The sequence below is a fragment of the Tinamus guttatus genome, unplaced genomic scaffold, assembly GCF_059628265.1.
Source record: "Tinamus guttatus ecotype Peru unplaced genomic scaffold, ASM5962826v1 Tinamus_guttatus_pri_ptg000990l, whole genome shotgun sequence".
NCBI lineage: Eukaryota > Metazoa > Chordata > Aves > Tinamiformes > Tinamidae > Tinamus > Tinamus guttatus.
Genome location: NW_028289524.1, coordinates 331,062 through 348,179, shown reverse-complemented (window position 1 = coordinate 348,179; position 17,118 = coordinate 331,062). Strand labels below are relative to the sequence as shown.

The following is a 17,118-nucleotide window of genomic DNA, read 5'->3' as shown; positions in this document are numbered from 1 at the left end:
ACTTCTTGGCCATGAGGGCACACTGCTGATTCACGGTTAACTTGTCAACGAGGACTCCCAAATCCCTCTCTGCAGAGCTGCTTTCCAGCAGGTCAACCCCTAAATTTATACTGGTGTCTGGGGTTATTCCTGTCCAGGTGCAGCACCATGCACTTTTCCTTGCTGAACTTCATGAGGTTCTTCTGTGCTCAACTCTCCATCCTGTCTAGGTCCCTCTGAATGGCAGCACAGCCCCCAGGAGTGTTGGCCACTCCTCCCAGTTTAGCATCATCTGCAAACTTGCTCAGGGTGCACTCTGTGCCCTCATTTAAGTCATTGATGAGCAAGTTGAACTGCACCTCTGTCACAGGCCTCAAAGTGCTACAAATCTGCTCGGGCAACAAAGCCTTCTCTTGCCATTCCCGCACAGTCCAGCTCTGTTTCTCCCTGGCCTTGGGCACTGCAGGCTTTGCTCTCACAGTAGGAACCTCCTCTCACCATTTACATTGCCACCTGCTCTCAGCATGTCAACATGTCAGCATGGTTCTTCTCTCAAGTGGGGCCATTGCACACAGTGTCTTTGGCTCTTGGTAACAGGTTTCACTGTGAGAAATCCTCTGTGCCACACCTGATGTTTTGCAGCCCAAATATATGCAAATGCCTAGAGCCTGGCATAAAGAGCATAAACTGTCACAGGAACTCTACGTCATTGGAATAATTGAGATGCATTAGGACCACTCACACAACTGGAGGTCTGTGCTGCTGCAGTAAAAGCTCTTCAGGGGAGACTGTCAGTGAAGATGAGGAGGGTTCAGGTGCTTTATGTGGAGGGGCAGCTCAGAGTTTTGCAGTGCTTCCATGGGATTGATGAGGGTTTGAGCTCTTGCTTGTGGGTGAGCATCAGAGTAAGGGTGACATCATGATGGGAGCTACAGACCATGCAGTCAGAGTGAGGAGGTGGATGACAGCTCCTTTTAAGCAATGTGAGAAAGTCTGTAGATCACAGGTCCTAGCTCTTATGTGGGGATGGGAGTGTGAGGAGGGAAAAACACCAAGGAAAGCATCAGCCATGGGATATTCACTGTCATCCTTTCCTTAAGTGACTGTAAGAAGAGCAGATTTCCAGGTCCAGCAGAGGAAGGACAGGAGTGGAGCACAGACCCTGGACTTCAGAGGAACAGGTCTGACCTGTTCAGGGGACTCCCCAGGCAACAGGTGGGAGATTCCATAGAAGGCAGCTCTGAAGGGCCCAGGAGTTCAGGAAAGCCAACAGGTCTTTAAGGAAAACACGTGCCAAGCACAAAGATGGTCTACGCAGTAAAACTCGTTCAACTTTCTGGAGATTGGGATGTACCCAAGAGTGCTGCAGTAGCTGATGGATGTTATTGCTAAGTCACTCTGCCTCATCTCAGAATGCTCATGGAGAGTTGCCTGGGGTGTGTTAGGAAGTGTCGCCAGCAAATGGAGGGAGGTGACCCTGGCCCTCTACTTAGCCGTGCTGAGGCCACATGAGGAGTCCCGTGTCCAGTTCTGGGCTCTCCACTACAAAAGGGACATGGAACTACCAGAGAGGGTCCAGTGTGGGACTACAAAAATGATCAAGGGACTGGAGGATCTCTCCTGTGAGGAGATGCTGAGAAAGCTCGGGGCAGCAGCTCTCTGAAAGAGACCTGAGCATCCTGGGGGACAGAGGAAAAACATGAGACAGCAGCATTCCCTGGCAGCAACGGAGGCCGTAAGAATCATGGTGCTATGAGCAGCAGCACAGCCAGGAGGTCAAATGGTGATTGCCTTTAATCAGTGTTCATTAGACCACATGGAGAACCCTGCATCCAAGTGTGGTTTCCTGGAACAAGAAAGATGTTGATAACTGGGAGAAAATTAGGCCAAGGACCCTCACTAGAGTTGGGGAGCTGGAGCACTTACCCTGTGATGAAACACTGGAACTGGTTGTCCAGAGAGATTGTGTAGTTTCCTCCCTCAGAGGTTTCCAAGACCAGAGTGCATGAAAACAGAGCAAGCTGGTGTGACACCAGGGCTGACCAGGCCGCGAGCAAGGAGATTGGGATAGAGATCTCCTGAGGCCCCATCCACCCTCTGTGCAAGGAGTCCATGATTCTTCCTGGAACTGGCTGGATGGCAGAGCTCTGAAGGTTGTGATAAATGGAGCCGAGTCTAAGTGGAGGCCTGTGGCTAGTGGTGTCCCCCAGGGGTGAGTACTGTTTCCAGTGCTGTTCAACTTTATTCATCAATGATTTGGATGAGGGGACAGAGTGCACTCTCAGCAAGTTCGTGGACAATACCAAACTGGGTGGAGGGGCCAACACTCCAGAGGGCTGTGTTACCATTCAGAGGAACTTGGACAGGATGGAGAGTTGGGCAGAGAGGAACCTCATAGGGTTCAACAAGGACAAGTTAAGGGTCCTGCACCTGGACAGGAATAACTCTGTACAGATAAGGGGTGACCTGCTGGAAAGCAGCTCCACAGAGAGGGATTTGGGAGTCCATGTTGACAACAAGTTAACCAGTTGCAAACAATGTGCCAGGAAGGCCAATGGGATCCTGGCCTGCATTAGGAGGAGTGTTGCCAGCAGGTTGAGGGAGGAGATCCTGCCCCTCTCCTCACCTCTGGTGAGGCCGCACCTGGAGTACTGTGTGCAGTTCTGGGCTCCCTGGTTCAAGAGGGATGTGGAACTTCTAGAAAGGGTCAAGTGTAGAGCAACGAAGAGGATTAAGAGACTGGAGCATGTCTTTTATGAGAAAACACTAAGTGAGCTGGACCTGTTTACTCTGGAGAAGAGAAAATTGAGAAGGGATCTTATCAACATGTACAAATACCTGAGGGGAGAATGTAAAGAGGTTGGGGCCAAACTCTTTTCGGTAGTGGCCAATGACAGGACAAGTGGTAATGGATATAAGCTAAAACACAGGAAGTTCCACTGCCATGTGAGAAAGAACTTCTTTACTGTGAGGGTGGCAGAGCCCTGGAACAGGGTGCCCAGAGAGGTTGTGGAGTCTCCTCCTCTGGAGATACTCAAAACCCGCCTGGATACGACCCTGTGCAATGTGTTCTAGGCGTCTCTCCTTGTGCAGGAGTGTTGAACTAGATGATCTCCATTAGTCTCTTCCAAACTCAACCATTCTGTGATTCTGTGATACGTACACCTGGATTTAGTGCTCTACCTTCTGCTTACCCCACTGTCGATCGTCCCTCATTTTGTGAAGCTCCACTCATTGCCCATGCCTAGGCACACGCTCTCCCTTGAAATCCCCTGAGATCTCCTGGGGGCCCCTCCAGAAGCATCTATCATCCACATGGTCTCCTCTGGGAAAGCCCCAGGTAGACACTTCAGAGACCATTCCCTATCATCTCCACTGGTCACTGAGAGATGAACCATAAACCCAGTCTAATCCCTAATCATCTGGGGACTCTGAGTTCATCGCTGGAACCCATAGATCTTACAATCAGAAAATCAGGCCCTTTTGCGGTTGCACCCCACCTTGGACATATTGCAACCATCCTGTGAATAAATGCCTGGTTTCAGACATATCACAGAGGAGATGCCCTTTAGTTATAGGAAATATTAGTCTGCAAGCCAGGGCTGACAGAAGGGTTCCCAGTGCCTGGTCCTGCCTGTGCTTCCAGGACATGTTTACATGGCAACACAACAGAGCATCACCAGGTTATGAGAACTGGGCCATATCCACACAACAGAGCATAGAAGCACAGCATGGAAATGAAGAGAACAACTCTAAAAAGAGAAAGTCCTGCTCTGCCGGGATGTATCTCCAGAAAGCTGCAGATCCCATGAGAAGGCTGCAGTGAGGAAATGCCTGCTGTGGGAGTGTGGGGGTGACATTGTCAAGCAGAGGGTCTGTCCCCACAGGCTGCTGCCTGAGTCTCCTCCCCTCCACTGTCCCTCCACTTGTAATGTTACAGCACTGGAGACAGAAGGGAAGAGCCCACAGTGACATCTGGCTGCCACCATCACAGGAGAGGGGTGTGAGATGACACCCTGACAGTGCCTGGGGCAGCTGAGCGCTCCTAATGGACATGGGGCCCATGGTCTCACCCCGTCTGTACTCATCTGAGCCTAACCCTGTCCCCCTGAGGTCCCTTGGTGCCAGTTCTGGAAGAGACACTGCACAAGGAAACTCTCCTCACTGCACTAGGGGCATGCGAGGGAGCTCTCTGCTGGAGAAGGGGGAAGAAGCCTGGCTTCCCGCTTCAACACAGGATGTGGGTCCAATTCAAAGGAGAGGTTCCCAAGGAGACATGCAATGAAGTGGATATACTTATTTATTTACTTATTATAGTTGTCTGAGATGGATGTACAAGAGAAAACTAAAAAGGAAATAAATGCATAACACACATCCCTGTTGAGGGATATTCTGATGAGGGAATGAACGTAGGGCAGGTATTGGCAATGACCTCATATCCATTGAACCATCTTTTCTAGTGTGTCCCTGAGCTCCTTGTTCCTCATGCTGTACATGAGGGGGTTCACTGCTGGAGGCACCACTGAGTACAGAATAGACAGCACCAGATCCAGAGCTGGGGAGGAGACAGATGAGGGCTTCAGATAGACAAGCATGTCAGTGCTGGCAAAGAGAGAGACCACGGCCAGGTGTGGGAGGCACATGGAAAAGGCTTTGTGCCGGCCCTGCTCAGAGGGGATCCTCAGCACAGCTCTGAAGATCTGCACGTAGGACACCATAATGAAAGTGAAACATCCAGTGCATAAACAGGCACTAACCCCAAGAAGCCCAACTTCCCTGAGGTAGAACTCTGAGCAGGAGAGCTTGAGGATCTGCGGGATCTCACAGAAGAACTGCTCCACCACATTGCCTTGGCAGAGGGGTAGGGAAAATGTGTTCGCAGTGTGCAGGAGAGCATTCAGAAAGCCACTGCCCCAGGCAGCTGCTGCCATTTTGACACAGGCTTTGCTGTCCATGAGGGCCCAATAGTGCAGGGGTCTGCAGATGGCAACGTAGCGGTCATAGGCCATGACTGTGAGGAGAGAATACTCTGCTGACACAAAAAAGACAAACAGAAAGATTTGGGCAGCGCATCCCAGGTATGAGATGGCCCTGGTGTCCCACAGGGAATTGTGCATGGATTTGGGGAGAGTGGTGGAGATGGAGCCAAGGTCGAGGAGGGAGAGGTTGAGGAGGAAGAAGTACATGGGGGTGTGGAGGCGGTGGTCGCAGGCTACGGCTGTGATGATGAGGCCGTTGGCCAGGAGGGCAGCCAGGTAGATGCCCAGGAAGAGCGAGAAGTGCAAGAGCTGCAACTCCCGCCTGTCTGAGAATCCCAGGAGGAGGAAATCATTGAGGGAGCTTCTGTTGGACATTTAATCTTGATTCAGTGTACTCTCCAATGAGGAAAAAGCATCAACAAGTTAAAGTTAGAACAAGCTTCTCTGAATAAAATCCATTCCACTCCTCATGGTACCCCCACATGGGTTCTTTCCTTTACCTTGTTCCGCTCCCTTTCTTGACCTCTGGTTTGTGCTGGGTGAGTGTGCTCTGCCTCTCTGCCTGCCTCCAGGGCAGTCAGTCCTGCTCTACTGGGGGTGTAAATGGAGGTGTCAAATTGACTCATGCATTTGCAGAGGACACCTGGGGAGGGGTGCTGTGACCTGAGTGAAGGGGATTTGGTGAAGTGTGGAGTGAAGGGAAGTGGGAATATTCTCCACTTACTATTGTGACAGAGAGAGAGAGGGAGAGGGAGAGAGGCCACACTCATGACAGCTCTGTTTGAGAGGGAAGATCACTGGGAGGGGTTAATCTAACCCCCCTTCCAGTTTGCTCTCTTCAACAGAGGTGTCTGGACCTGAATCAGTTACCACAGTTCCCACTCCAGCAAGGGAGAGGAATGGTGCAGTGAAGGCAGGGGCTGAACTGACCCTTTCTGGGTATCTCATTTCCACTACGACGGACCCCATCCTCACATCACCTAAATGTCTTCACTGTTCCTTGAGGGAATGCAGTGGGAAAGGGAAGTTACTGCCTGAACTGCAGCTGAATTCCCCTCCTTAGCTCCAGAGAGCAAAACCAGATCAGCACAGACAGGTGAAAGAATAAAGAGCAACAGTATGAACCTTCTGGCAAGGGAAAGTAAGGAGCAGCAGACAGAGGAGCACTGAGGAAAGCCTTCACCTCCCCCAGCTGTGCACGCCACCCCCCAGACAGTGACATCTGAGGACAGTCCCTCTCAGTCCCTTTGTCCTGCACTGGGAAAGGACCAGGCTGCAGGAGAGACACAGCCGCTCTTCTACCAAGGAGGGGGCTCATGGCCAGGACTCCATGGCCTTGAGGGGTAGGAGAGGAGACACGGGGCTTTGCTTAGAGGAAGACATCTCCGTTGCAGGGACTGACTGGGTTGATCCAAATCCCACCTCTCACAGCAATTATAGTTCCCTCCCATTTGCTGATTGTATCTCCACTGCTGGAGCTTTTCCTGCTGGCAGCACTTCCTCTGCCCCATGTCTTCTCCCTGTCAGTGTCACAGACACTGTCCCATCCTCTGGACACTCACTCTGCTCTGCAGCAGTCCAGGGACATCCCTCTGTTTGCAGATGGGGAGGAGAAGGTCAGCCAGACCCTGGTGAGGCCAGAGAAGGTGATGCTGGTGCTGTCTGCAGTCAGGGAGGGGTAAGGGACTTGCTGAGGTTCCCCACAGATCTCTCCATTTAAGGGATTGGGAGTCTTAGTCTCCTGGCGTCTCCTTTCCATACACCCCTGGCCCTTAACAAACAAGACAAAACTGAAAACAGACTCCTGAAAGCTCCTTGTCTTTAACATTAATACTGCCTTGACTGTCCTCTTAGAAAGGCTCCTTCAGAAAATGAGCCTGTCCTGATGGGGGTCTCTCCTCCCACCCAGAGCATCTCCCTGCAGCACCGTGGGGCTTTCCTGGGGCAGGCTGAGTGCCGACCCTCGCAGGGGCAGAGTCACTGCCCCGGGCACACAGCACCCTGGGACACAGGGACACTGCTCTGTATTACAGCCCGTGAGCACCTGGGTGCACTCACAGCCTGCACTGTCCCTGGAAGAAGGCAGTTGTGATGCCCTGTCCCTCTGAACATGTGGGTGGGAATCCCTGCTCTAAAGCAACCCCCTAATTCAAACAGGAGAGGCTGGGAGAGACACCCTGACACATCCTATTGATCTGAAGGTGCTGTGCCAGGTTCAGAAGATCCCGCCAGGACTCACAGCACTGTTGCCCCGCAGACACAGACTTACCGTGTCAAGGGCTCGGAAGAGTTCTCCCTGCACTGAGATTCTCGGGTCTCCTCCCATTCCCTATTGCCTTTCACTTATGAGCGACTCGTCCCAGCCTGGTGCCTGTGGGCAGTGCCCTGAGTCTTGGTGCTCCTTTATGAGGAGCTGCTCCTGGGCAGAGCTGTCTCTCTGCAGTACCTGCCAGGTTGCCATGGGCTCCCGCAGTCCCAGGAGCCAGGCCCAGCTCAGGAGCAGGGACCTAGCTGGAGATGGGACATTTTCTGTCCCCTGTGCATTTCCGAGATGATCACAGGCCTCCAGGGCTGATGGTTCCTGAAAGGTACTGAAAGGTCACCCCTGGCAAATGTCCACTCACGTCCACAAAATGGTCACCAATGGTCTCTCTGTTAGCCGTGGAGAGAGACTGAGACATTGTAGTTGGTCTCATCAGAGGATGATTATCTAAGAGAGGTGGACGTGTCCTGCTCTACAAGACCCTGCTCCCATCTCATAAGCAGACAGAACACGTGCATAGGGACAGAGAACAGTGCAAGTTAATTTCCTTATGCTTCAAGACCTCATTTGGAGGAGTACAGCAGGACATCTAATGCCTGCACATCTAACACTCCACAATCGCAGAAGAGGATTCTATCTACCGAACTTTTGGGGTCCAGAAAACAGCTATGTGCATGGGAGCTTCTTGTCCAAGCTCCCATTGCAGTCAGTGGAGATGGTGGCAGGGAGTCAGCTATACACACACGCTCACCCCTTTGGACTTCAGAAGGGACAAAGGTTGGTCCAAGACTTGTGCAAGTGTCTACTTGCTCTGAGAGGGCAGTGAGGAGACCCATGTCCATCTCCTGCATCAGCCGGGTGGAGAATCTTCTTGGCCATCTGACATCTCAGTGCTTATTACCCTCTAGAGCTCCATTCTCTCAGACTTCTGCAGAACCAGACATTGCAAAGACCTTGCATAATTCACTGCAGACCGTTGGTTTAATGAAATGACAACAGGCCTACTCACCATGTCAGATGCATGGGGTGTCCAGCACAGCCACCATGCTCCTAGCACATTCAAAAGGGAAACAAGAGAAAAACCAGGCCTTTCAGAAATGGTTGGTAGGCAAGCACCCTAGGACACCTCAGTTTTCACACCTGTTCCCCAAAACTGATTCCCACCACTGCCTTCATGCAAAGACCCCCTTAGAGAGGGATAACAGCTCCCCTCCTCTAGGTAGCCATGCTACTACTAATGCAGCTCCATAGGTGTCTGGCCTTATTCACGTGAACGTGCACCACTGGCTCGTATGGTCTCCCTTGTAACATGCAGGTCCTTCTCTTCAGGTCAGTCCTCAGTTTCTCATGTTCCACTCTGTTTTGATACACAAGGTTATATTCTTCCCCACACTATGGGGCTGCCAGGAGATTTCCTTGGCAGTGGGAAGCAGCATGAAAAGATGAAATATCCTGAAATATCCCCAGCTTGGGAATTTCTGATCAGGCTTTAGGATGAGGTAATGTCACTTGAAAGGCTAATGCTGTAGTGCAACAGGCCACCCAGCCCGAGGCAAGGATCATCCCTTGGCTTTGTGTTACAAGGAACAGCCAGTGGGGATGGAGAGACATCAGTGAAGGGAAGGAGATCCCGTGTGAGACCAAAGTGGGGAAGCAGGCTGGGTGTTTATAGGCTGCATGGACACAGCCACATGGGTATGAGCCAGCATAGGACAGCCTCTGCTGGAGACAGCCTAAGGCACTGCCAAAGCTCAAGGACCCCAAAGGAGGTCGGCATCCTCTTGGCTATGGCTGTTGTCTCTGCCACCAAGGCCTACCAGGAGACCCTGGGACCTCCTTGTCCTCCTTGCCAACACCCTGAAAGGTGTCGTATCATTGCCCTGCACTGAACACTGCACACCCCCACCCATGCACTGTGTCCCCAGGATGACCTCCAAAAACATGTGGGGAAAGGATTTCCCTACCCAGAAGCTCAGTGACTGAGCTTGGACATTCTACCTGATAAAACACATCAAGGGTTAATGTGGCATCAGAACCACCTTGCACATTTCCTCTGCCTACCTGTTACCAGTGATTATGATTTTCTGCTCTAATCAGCTGGGGAGTCTTTGCAGCTAACGACTCTCAGTGGGACCCATTAATGCTCTACAGAACTTTGGAGGTTGCTTCTGACTTGGAATTCTTCAATGTTTTGTTCAGCCTCCTCTCAGTAACTGAAGTTCATAGGCTCAGCACCAAACACACCATGGGACTCATTAAAAAGCAAAAAGTTCTGACCAACTATGTCTTTCCCTGTAATTTTCTTCAAGTCTTGCATGGCTAATTGCGGGAGGCCAGACACGACTCCTGAAGGCTTCGATATGAGTCTAACAGAAATCACTTTATTTGCGTTACAGCACTCTATTTATCTACTACATTTCTGTTAAGTCATCTAGCCACGCGTACACTTATATTGCGATTGGCTGCATACTACTGTCCACACATCTTCTACTGTACTAGGTTGGCTGTAGATATCGGGGGCACACGTTTACATGATTGGCCCGCACACAGTCCTCTATCCTGCACCGATAAGCTTGTTTACAGGTTCTTCCTCTCCTACTTCTTTGTTCTTGCAGCTGGTGGTTTTCCCATGATCTTTTCGCCTTGCTCTTACTCCGGTTCATCGTATTCGTCTTCTATCAGGAAGCCTCTGTTACTTAGATATGCTCCCACAATTACCCCTTTTTGTTCTTGAACCAGCCAAACCTTCTTACAGCATTCTCAATCATATTGGATACACATTTCAATAAACAAGGCACAACTAGCAGAATGCAACATAGAATCAACAACACCATTCCAGCACTTCTAAATAATGAGTGAAACCATCTCAAAATTTCCCATCCATTTAATGAATTGTCCAACCATGACAGACCCTCATCCTCTGTGACTTTATGCAAAATCTTTGCATGATCCCAAATGTCTTGGACATCCGTGTGTATTTTTCCAGACTGATCAATATTAGATAGGTATTCGTGGTGGCTCTTCCAGTGTTGGTCTCCTACTCCCACAGAATAGCTACTTGCAGAATTTATATCCTTGCTATGGTTCAGTTTAAGCTTTATTGTCGTCCAATGGCCTGTTTTGTTTTGAAAGGTGCCTAGATTCGGGCCTGATAAGTTATAGTATATATAAGGCACCGTGTTGCTAACCAATTGAAGTATAAAGGGCGTTCCTTCCATTTCAACATTCTCCTCTGTACACTGATATGATGTACTGAGTAGGCTATACGGATTCAGGTCTGTCCAGTTGCTTAGAGGAATACCTAACACCAGTGCATCAAATTGATCTGCTATCCCAAAAAGTCAACAACTCTTAATTTGGGTATAATTAACAATCTGCCTAAGAAGCATAACATATCCATTAGCGTTAAAAGCAGCATCAGCTCCTATAATAGAGTTAAAAGCAACATTACCTCCTAAAAGCCACAATATACAGCTAATAACAACAGTAACACCTCTTCTTCCCATGTTTTCCTTCTTCAGGCTCACACTTTCCACAGCTAGGGTACCGGCTGCTTGCCTGCTATGTCTGATGTATGCGAGTTTTCTTCCAGCCAAGGTCTCACCCATTTCACTGACACCCATCTGGTTCCAGTATCTGTAACGACACAAGCATACCCTTTTCCCCAGGTTATCAAGTCCAAAGGTCCCGTCCATTTCCCTGTGTTCCAGTCTCTCAGCATCACCTTACACAGCCCGATTTTACTTCTGTCAGGGCTCCCTTTAGCCCAGCCCCGTGTTTGACCATCGGAGGGACTAGGCTGTCCCAGGGTAGCCTCAAAAAATTTAAAACATATACTGCTTTTGTCAATCTCTCTGCAGGCATAATTCCCAATTCTCCCCCTTTTTGTTTTTGAAGCTGACGTTTCAGCGTTTGGTTCATACGTTCCACTATGGCCTGCCCAGTAGGGGAGTGTGCAATGCCCGTAATGTGCTCTATGCCCCAAAGATGGAAAAACTCCTGTGTTCCTCATGTGATATAGCCAGATCTATTACCAGTTTTTACCCTTTATGGGACTCCCAATGCTGCCATAGCCACCCACATGTGGCATTGAATATATTTGCTGGATTCACCCATCTGTGCTGTGGCCCAGACAGCCATAGAAAAGCAGTCGACCGACACATGGACATATTTTAGTCTGCCAAACTCCAGTATATGGGTAACGTCCATTTGCCACAGTTCCAATGGACCGGTGCCTCTGGGATTCACCCTAGTCGGGCGGCCACCCCTGAATTGCTGACAATCAGGGCAGGCTTGTATAATCCCTCCTGCCACAGCATCTGTCAGGTTAAAATGTCGTCGTAGCACCTTGGCAGACTGATGGAAAAATTGATGGGAACGCTGAGCCTGTTGAAATTTATCCGGTGTGGGGCCTGTCCATGCTGGAGTGACCAGCTGATCTGCCCGTTGGTTTCCCTCGGACAACTCACCTGGTAAATTCGTGTGACTCTGAATTTTTAATAAAATATGGTGCCTCGCGTATGTCGAGCATGAGCCAGAGTGTTTTAAAGAGGGCAAACAGAGCTGCATTGCTAACTTCTTTCAGAATTGTGCGTTCCATGTGTTGAACAATACCTACTACATACAGGGAGTCACAGACCACATTCAGGGCCTGATCCTGCCAGCGCTGAAAAGCCATGGCGACGGCACGTAATTCTAGTTGTTGAGTGGAACCACTAAAGTCCGATAACACCACCTCCTTCCAGATGTTTCCCTCTTTCCAGGTTAATGCTGACTTCTGTCATCTCCCTCTGGCGTCTGTAAGCACAGTCACTCCCTTAACCAGCGTTGGGGATCGCCGAGGAGGGCGCTCTTCGAACTGTCCAAGTTTGACTGCGGTCATAAAACGATGGGGTGGCAGGTGGCCTCTAACCTGCACTGGATAGTCCAAGAGGGCAACTTGAAGTGACACAAAGTTCTGTAAAGCCCACTGTAGGTATTCTGCAGCCAACGGCACAACGATAAAACTGGGTTCAAATCCTGCTATTTCCACTGCCCGAGATCGTCTTTTCATTATCAGCTGTGCAAAAGCTTCTAAACGAGTTGTCACCATACGCTTGCGTTGAATAGGCAAAAAAAATCCGCTTGAGTATATGAAGGGAATCTTAAGAGCAGCAGTGGGTAGTCGTTGTGGTTTAGCAAGAGCAAACCCACCGGTTTATCAGGGTCCCGGTGGCTGGCATATGCGGTTGATACCCTTTCGGATACCCTTTGTAGTGCTAGTTTTGCTTTGGGGGAAAGCTCACGTGGGGCATCAACTCCGCCTCCCCCACCGAAGGAGTTGTATGAGGGGTTCTATATCCACGCTGGAAATACTGCACACCGAGCGTACTCAATTAATATCGCCCAGGAGCTTCTGTACATCATTTAGGGTAGTGACTTCTGTTCGCAGAAAGAGCTTTTGTGGCCTAACAGCTGTTCTAGCAATCTCCTAGCCCAGGTAGCACCAAACTGGCTGCCGTTGTACTTTCTCTGGCACTATCTGTAGACCTCCCACTCCTAGGATCTTTTCCATCTCCGTCAGCAGACTTTCTGCCTCCAGATGCTTTCTGGCTACTAAGATATCATCCATATAATGGTAGATCAGTAGTTCAGGGTGTATCTCACGGATGGGAGTTAATGCCCACGAGACATAGAGCTGGTACAGGGTGGGCGAATTTTTCATACCCTGGGGAAGCACTACCCAATGATATCGCTGCACAGGGGCTTGTTTGTTAGCTGAGGGTACAGAGAACGTGAGTATTTCATGATCCTCAGGATGCAATGGTATGGTAAGGAATCAGTCTTTTAAATCGATCATTAAGATGTCCTAGTCTTTTGGGGAGGTTCTCTATTTCCATTTCTATTTATGTTTGCACAGCTTCAATTTGGTTTCCTCCCCAAAAATTGCTTGGGATTTCCATATATTAAGGAGGCCTCCGCTCCAGTAGCAACTGGGGCATTTACAATTTGTAAGGACTGTTGCCGGTCCTTCCGTGTCAGTCACACTGGAGCTTGGCCGTCACTTCATTCTTGTTTCCTATGCTGAAGTATTTCCCTAGTCTCTTTCCAAGGATACAAGTCAGAGTACGGCTCCCAGTGCTCCACTGGTGGGGGGCGGTGCACGGGGCGGGTGGTGGGGGGCGCTGCAGTCTGAGTTATTCCTGGCTTTCCTGCTTTCAAATTCTGCACTTTCTTGTTGTGTTTATTCAGCCCTCTCTGCTGATATATATTACACAATAAAGATCTAAAGACCACACACACAAACAGCACAAACAGTTTCTATCCAGTGGCATGACCTCACATAGCTGTGCACTTCACTAGTGAGTTCCACTGTCTCAATTACCAAATCCCATCCTTGTTGCCAATTAGGTTGCGAATGGGCTTGGGATTCGGCAATAATCATAGAATCATAGAATCATAGAATGCTTAGGGTTGGAAGGGACCTCTAGAGATCATCTAGTCCAACCCCCCTGCATACGCAGGGACACCTAAAGCACGTGGCACAGGACTGCATCCAAGCGGGTTTTGAAGATCTCCAGAGAAGGAGACTCCACAACCTCTCTGGGCAGCCTGTTCCAGTGCTCTGTCACCCTCACTGTTAAGAAATTTTTCCTTAAGTTCCTATGGAATTTTTGATGTTTCAGTTTCCGGCCATTTCCTCTAGTCCTATCAGTGGCCACCACTGAAAAGAGACCATCCCCGTCCTCTGCACTCCCTCCCTTGAGGTATTTATATACACTGATTAGATCCCCTCTCAGCCTTCTCTTCTCCAGGCTGAACAGGCCCAGCTCACTCAGCCTCTCCTCATAGGGCAGATGTTCCAGGCCCCTGATCATCCTTGTAGCCCTGCGCTGGACTCTCTCCAGCAGCTCCACATCCCTCTTGTACTGTGGAGCCCAGAACTGGACACAGTACTCCAGATGTGGCCTCACCAGGGCAGAGTAGAGGGGCAGAATCACCTCCCTCGACCTGCTGGAGACGCTCTTCTTAATGCAGCCCAGGATCCCATTGGCCTTCTTGGCCACGAGGGCACACTGCTGCCTCATGGTCAACTGGTCGTCCACCATGACACCCAGGTCTTTCTCTGCAGAGCTGCTCTCCAGAAGGTCGGTCCCCAGCCTGTACTGGTGTCTGGGGTTATTCCTCCCCAGGTGCAGGACCTTGCACTTGGCCTTGTTGAATTGCATGAGGTTTTTCACCGCCCAGTTGTCCAGTCTGTCCAGGTCCCTCTGGATGGCAGCACAGCCCTCTGGGGTATCGGCTACTCCTCCCAGTTTGGTATCATCAGCAAACTTGCTGAGGGAGCACTCTGTGCCTTCATCCAGGTCATTGATGAATAAATTGAACAGGACTGGACCAAGGACTGACCCCTGGGGGACCCCACTAGCCACAGGCCTCCAACTAGACTCTGCACTGCTGGTCACCACTCTCTGGGCCCTGCCATCCAGCCAGTTCCTAATCCATCTCACTGTCCACTCATCTATCCCACACTTCCGGAGCTTGCCCAGGAGGATGTTGTGAGGGACGGTGTCAAAAGCCTTGGTGAAGTCGAGATAGACGACATCCACCGCTCTCCCCTCGTCTATCCAGCCGGTCATTTCATCATAGAAGGCTATCAGGTTAGTCAGGCAAGATTTTCCCTTGGTGAATCCATGCTGACTACTCTTGAGCACCTTCTTGTCCTCCATGTGCCTGGAGACAACAGCCAGTATGAGCCGTTCCATCACTTTTCCGGGGACGGAGGTGAGGCTGACTGGCCTGTAGTTGCCTGGGTCCTCCTTCTTGCCTTTTTTGAAGACTGGCGTGACATTGGCCTTCTTCCAGTCTTCCGGCACCTCCCCCGTTCTCCAGGATCTTTCAAAGATGATGGAGAGCGGCTTAGCTATGGCATCTGCCAGCTCCCGCAGCACTCTGGGGTGCATCCCATCAGGGCCCATGGATTTGTGGGTATCGAGGTTCCTTAGGTGCTCTCTGACCCAATCTTCCTCTACCCAGGGCAAGTCTTCCTCTCCACCAGCTTCTTCTCTTGCCTCTAGGGCCTGGGGCTCTAAAGGGCTGCCCTTGGTAAACACCGAAGCAAAGAAGGCATTGAGCAACTCTGCTTTTTCTGTGTTATTTGTAACCAAGGTGCCCATCCCGTCCTCCAGCGGACCCACGTTTTCCCTGATCTTCCTTTTGCTGTTAATGTATTTGAATAATTTTTTTTTGTTATTTTTAACGTCTCTTGCCAGCTTGCCTTCCAGACGTGCCTTAGCTTTCCTTGTCACATCTCTGCACTCCCTGACTATGTTCCTGTATTTCTCCCAGGGGGCCTGTCCTTTTTTCCACATTCTGTATACCGCTGCCTTCTGCTTGAGCATTGCCACAAGCTCCCGGCTCATCCACGCAGGTCGCCTGCCCCCTCTGCCTCCCTTCCTACACACAGGGATGCACTGTTGCTGGACGTGGAGGAAGTGCCGCTTGAAAACTAACCAGCTCTCTTGGGCCTCCCTGCCTTCTAGAGCACTAGCCCATGGGATTCTTCTGAGGAGGTCTCTGAAGAGGCTAAAGTTGGCCCTCCTGAAGTCCATTAATAATCACACAAAACAAGGTAGCTACGGTGAGTCTTTATTCAGGTGAACGCACATTAAAGAAGAAAAGTATGAATAATTACTCTTGAGGCAATACTTGTCGGCAGGATACTGAGACTGAACATTCTCTCAAGTTGGCAGATTAGAGGGTTGCTGACAGGCTCCTAACTCAGCAGGCATCCCCACGGAGACAACGTAGGCCTCGGTGTTAGGAGTCTCACCCCTCCTCTCTCCACACTGTCTGTTTATGCCTGGTGCATCCTGCCACGTAGGGCCAGTACGTGTCAGCAGGCAGACCGGGGGGCGGACAAACTCCGCCTTCAGTCACATAACCTTCCCTCCTGGGTGCGCAGGTGCGCATACCAGTAAGGGGTCTCAGCCATCAGTCTGAGGGTCCTGCCTTTCTCATCTCCCTCCCTCTTGGGTGTTTGACCTTCAGACTAGTTTAGAGGATGTTTGCAGTTAAGTTGGCTACAAGCCCGGTCGAGCAGCCGCCTTCAAGTGCTTTTGGAGGAGGTCGGCTGTGAACCTGGCTGAGCAACTGCCTCTGTGCTCCTTATCGCTCAGCCCGGGCAGGCAAACATCTTCTTTCTCAAGATCTGGGTTCTATTTCGCACAATAGTTTTATGACTCTACAGATCATACAAATTTCCGCCTCCAATACATGCCACCCTGTGATCTGTAGAGGACCCGAACAGATAACATTTTCATAGAAGTTTCAACCATACCTCGTGTCAGCATCATTATACAAAGGATACAACATATAATACAGATGAGCATAGCAAATAGAAATAATAGCCCTAATAAGGGTTTCTGTCCTCACTTAAAGCATTACAGTTCTCCAACCCCCACTTTAAAAGATGGATCAAATCCCCGGGCTGGATATCTTTACCCCTCCTGGATTTCACTTGGATGCTCACACATCCATCTATGGGTCCAGGTGGCATCCACCCAAAGATTCTGAGGGAGCTGGCAGAAGTGCTCGTCAAGCCACTCTCCATCATCTATCAGCAGTCCTGGTCAACAGGGGAGGTCCCAGATGGCTAGAGACTTGCCAGTGTTGGCAAGATGGAGGATCCAGGGAAACTACAGGCCTGTCAGTGTGACCACAGTATTGGGGAAAGTTATGGAGCAGATCATATTGAGGGCAATCATACAGCATGTGCTTGATAAGCAGGGAATTAGGCTGGAACAATATGGGTTCATGAAAAGCAGATCCTGCCTGACCAGCTTGATCTCCTCAGACCAGGTGACCTGCCTAAGGGATGAGGGAAAGGCTGTGGACATGGTCTCAGTAGACTTTAGG

The 17,118-nt window shown here is 50.3% G+C and overlaps 1 protein-coding gene and 1 pseudogene across 1 annotated transcript; one reads left to right on the top strand and one right to left on the bottom strand.

Annotated features, from left to right (window-relative positions):
- LOC148590930 (ATPase family AAA domain-containing protein 2-like) overlaps nucleotides 1-17,118 on the top strand; it is a 376,234-nt pseudogene that overhangs the window by 75,045 nt on the left and 284,071 nt on the right.
- On the bottom strand, nucleotides 4,413-5,165 carry LOC148590935 (olfactory receptor 14A16-like). The gene has a single exon (XM_088538297.1). It carries the CDS (start codon nucleotides 5,163-5,165, stop codon nucleotides 4,413-4,415), a length of 753 nt encoding a protein of 250 aa, XP_088394423.1.